The following is a 4,521-nucleotide window of genomic DNA, read 5'->3' as shown; positions in this document are numbered from 1 at the left end:
GTGCCATCCCTGTATCTTGTTTCCTAAATATTAGTGAGGACTGTACACACTAAACTTTATATTATTTCATGAATGTTTAGAATAAGGACTTCATAGAATTTTTTATTCTTTCATGGTTTCATACATATGTTCTGAACTTGATCATTTTCACTTTCTGTCTCCCTGTCTCCTTTCCCCATCCCATCAAAATGTTTTTCCTTCCAAAAACAGTCTTCTCATATTTTGATATCCTTCTATTTTTGACCTACTGAGTCAAATTGTTAATTGCTTGTATAACCATAAATAGGATGTTATTTACCAGAACATAGAAAACTTATCACTGGCTACAGCACTGAAGAAAATGACTCCTCTTCAGTTCCCTTTAGCTTCAGATGATCTCTTAAGTTTCTATCCAGTATATGATGAAATGGTAACAGATCTATTCTTGTGCAGGTAACCACAGCTTCATCCAGGGTAAAACATCCATGTTACAACTATAAGGCATTGCTTCATAGCTATTCGTATTCATAACACTTGGCTATTCATTTTGCCCCACATTTCATGATATTTCCTGATCTTGGAGGAACTGACATAAGTGACCTATAGGGCAAATTGTGCCACAATTGTCTATTTTTCTGTACTTGACCAGTTGTGGGTCTTACTAATTAATCATTGCCCAGTACCAAAAGAATTTTCTCTGGTAAAGACTGAGAGAAGAACTAATATATGTCTAGTCATTAAGAAAGCAATTTGACTTTGTGTCTGTTTAGCAAAATAGTAGTAGGTACTCCCACAGGACCTATGACCTTTTTAGCCACAGACTACTAACAAGTTTAGAGTACAAAGCATAAGTTCCCTCCTGTTTATTGGGACTCAAATCAGAAAGCAATTGGTTGCCCCTATAATAGCAATGTCATCATTGCACTGGAGGCCATATCTTACTGAATAAGTCATTAATAGAAGTCATAGATTCCAAGCTAAATAGGACTGTTGATGAATCTCCTCCCATAACAGCTTACATAGCACCTAGTAATGTAAAATGTAGCCAGTATGGAGTAGCCTTCCATTTCAGCTTGAGTTTTATTTCTCAATGTATTACAACTCAAGTATGTAATATCTTTAGTAAAATAGTGTCCTGTTCTAGTTCTGATGGGTAATAAAGAACATTGCTAGTAGTCTATAATTCTTAGAGAATCTCTGGAGCTTCCTTGACCAATAGCTTGCATGGAGATATCCCATACATGCTATGAAAATTTTCATTTGATAATATTTGGCTTCTGAGAGGAGCATTATTGACATATTCAGGGTGTCTTTGTTCAAACTTTTTTAATTATAATTTTGACAAACTCACAAAATAGGAGATCTTCATAGGGTTTTACATACATCCTTCATTTTGTTTAACCTTTACTCCATTCTTTTCTCTCCCATTTCCCTTTGCATTCATTCCCAATTAAACCTTTTCACTGCAAGAATACCTTCCCCACCAGGTTTATAACACACATGTTCTCATAATTCCCCTTTTTGTGATGACCTTATTCTATCTTCAAATTAATCTTGTACACAGGAAACATAATGTATTTAAAGACATACTATCATTATCATAGGTAGAAGCTTGGAGTACTTCTCTTGAGTGACATCCTTGGGAACGATGTCCATAATTAAAGAGTCCAGATTTTAACATCCAAAAATAATTAAGTCAATGCTAAGCTTTTTCTTCAGCAGATACCAGAAAATATTATCTGAATTATGTAGATTTCACAGAGCATGGATAAATTATTTGCTCATTTGCATAGTTTCCCTATTATGACCACAATCTCCAAAACTATGTCAAGAACTTGAATGGGAGGACCTCATTTATTAAGATCCTTCCTATGAAAATAAACTACTTCAAGGAAAACACAACTTCTTATTCTGGAAAAAAATTAGGAGGATTAGGACTTGATCAAAAAGCCAACTGAGATAAATATACAAAAACCAAAAGAATTCAGAAAAATTAAATAAAATGGACATTATTAACCAGACATGAGAAACCTTCACCTAGTAATTTATTAAATAATAAAGTTGTCTCTTTGTGCTTTCTTTCTAGATATTTTTTAGTACATTATTCTATCAATTCTTAGCAAATATTTTTTAAAATAATAAATAGTAATGAGCTTGATGTTAGAAAAGAATCTATACACATAAAATTTCCACTCATGTCTTTCCCACCATTTTTCCAAAATTTATCCAGAGACAGAGATATGAACAACCACAGCACCAGAACCTCAGATTTCATTCTGCTGGGACTTTCTTCCAACCCCCAGATGCAGAAACCCCTTTTTGACATCTTCTTCATTATGTACCTGATCACTATGGTGGGAAATGTGCTTATCATCCTGGTCATCCACTTTGACTCCAGGCTCCATACCCCCATGTACTTTTTCCTCAGCAACTTATCATTCATGGATATCTGCTTCACAACAGTTATTGTGCCCAAGATGCTGGTGAACTTGCTCTCAGAAACAAAGACCATCTCCTACGTGGGATGTCTAGTTCAGATGTACTTCTTCATGGCCTTGGGGAACACTGACAGTTACCTTCTGGCCTCCATGGCCATTGACCGGCTGGTGGCCATCTGTACCCCTTTACATTATGATGTGGTGATGAGGCCACGCCGTTGCCTCTTCATGTTCCTGGGCTCCTGCACCATCTCCCACCTACATGCCCTGTTCCGTGTTCTTCTCATGTCTCGACTCTCATTCTGTGCCTCCCATGTCATTAAGCACTTTTTCTGTGACACCCAGCCCGTGCTGAAGCTGTCCTGTTCTGACACATCCTCCAGTCAGATTGTGGTCATGACTGAGACCCTGGCTGTCATTGTGACCCCCTTCCTATGCATTCTCTTCTCATACCTGAGAATCATTGTCACTGTGCTCAGGATCCCCTCTGCAGCTGGAAAATGGAAAGCCTTCTCTACCTGTGGCTCCCACCTCACTGTAGTGGTCCTGTTCTATGGGAGTATTATCTATGTCTACTTTAGGCCTCTGTCCATGTACTCAGTGGTGAAGGACCGGGTAGCCACTGTTATGTACACAGTAGTGACTCCTATGATGAATCCTTTCATTTATAGCCTGAGGAACAAAGATATTAAAAGAGGTTTGAAGAAGTTAGTGTGCAAAGTTCACTCATAGAAAGATCAAAAGGAGAGAATGGAGAGATGGCTCAGTCATAAAAAGCCTTCTGTTGCAGAAAACATGAACTCAGTTCCTAATTCCTCTGTGAGGTCTCTAACAATGACATGTAACTCCAGCTCCAAAATATCAGCACACTCTTCTGGCCTCTGCAGGCACCAACATATACATATACTTACATATAACTCATAATTTTTAAAAGATCAAAGCTGAAGTTATTGTTATTTCTTAATTATCTAAGATATCACTAGGTTATTCTTCCTTTTTATATATTTTCTTATACATTTTCCTCATGGGTGGCATTAGATCCCAGTAATATCACTAACCTGAAAACCAAATACTTGGTTTCTAAAATTTTTGACAAAATAAATGTTGAAAACAAGGTCATATCCTACTTGGTGCCCAGTTTTATGAAGAGTCTATTGCTCCAGTGTTACAATATTATTTTGCACAATAATACTTCAATACTTTTGAAAATTCACATAGTCAGAGTTACCGGTTACTGTTAGTTTTTGGATGAGTAATGCATGTAGATATAATGTTGCAGTAAAAAACTTCTTAAGCAAAAGAAAATGATATTAAATGTAACTTTATAAAAATGATGAAGGCCTTTATAGAGAAAATGAAAAACTCCCTTTAAAATGGAGGAAAAGACAAACAAAAACTTGGAAGAAATTAATAAATCCCTCAAAAAAACCCAAGCAAAAACAATCAAATAGGCAGAGCAAGGAGTTCAAGACTTGAAGACTGACATAGAGTTAAATAGAAAACACAATCCTAGGGAATTCTGGATATGGAAAATCCGGGTAAATGAATAGGAACTACAAAGACAAGTAAAACCAACACATACAAGAAATAGAACAATCTCAGGTGTTGAAAAAGAACTTGGAGGAATGGGTTAGTTGAGATGGAGAAAGGGAGCATATGGGAGCAGGGAGAAGATATCTTAATTAGGGAGGCATTGTGGGGTTGCCAAGAGACTTGACGTTAGAGGGGGTCCCAGATGTTCACAGGAATATCCACAGGGATGTCCCCAGCTAGGACTCTGTGCAGTGGAGAAGAGGGTGCCTAAACTAGCCTTGTCCCGTAGTTAGACTGATGACTATCTTGAATATTACCATAGAACCTTCAGATGGAGATAGAGACAAAGACCAACATTGACGTACTGGACTGAGCTCGCAGGGTCCAGTTGAAGAGCAGAAGGAGGGAGAAGATGAGCAAGGAAGTCAGGACTGCGAGGGGTTGGTTCCACCCACTGAGGCAGGGTGCCTGTTCTAATGGGAGCTCACCAAAACCAGCTGGACTGGGACTGAACAAGCATGGGATCAAACTGGACCTTCTGAATTTGGCTGACAATTGGGGCAGACTGAGA

At 37.8% G+C, this 4,521-nt stretch overlaps 1 protein-coding gene across 1 annotated transcript; it reads left to right on the top strand.

Moving 5' to 3' along the window:
* Positions 1-2,210: 2,210 nt before the first annotated feature.
* Positions 2,211-3,149, top strand: LOC125409126 (olfactory receptor 1L4). The gene has a single exon (XM_087896297.1). It carries the CDS (start codon positions 2,220-2,222, stop codon positions 3,147-3,149), a length of 930 nt encoding a protein of 309 aa, XP_087752423.1. The 5' UTR covers positions 2,211-2,219.
* Positions 3,150-4,521: the final 1,372 nt, after the last annotated feature.

Source organism: Myodes glareolus, chromosome 13 (genome assembly GCF_982192425.1).
Source record: "Myodes glareolus chromosome 13, mMyoGla1.1, whole genome shotgun sequence".
Classification (NCBI taxonomy): domain Eukaryota; kingdom Metazoa; phylum Chordata; class Mammalia; order Rodentia; family Cricetidae; genus Myodes; species Myodes glareolus.
This window is presented reverse-complemented; position numbering and strand designations above follow the sequence as displayed.

What these genes read in the sequence shown, in the direction of transcription:
- LOC125409126 (XM_087896297.1), top strand. Translation starts at nt 2,220, where the DNA reads ATGAACAACCACAGCACCAGAACCTCAGATTTCATTCTGCTGGGACTT.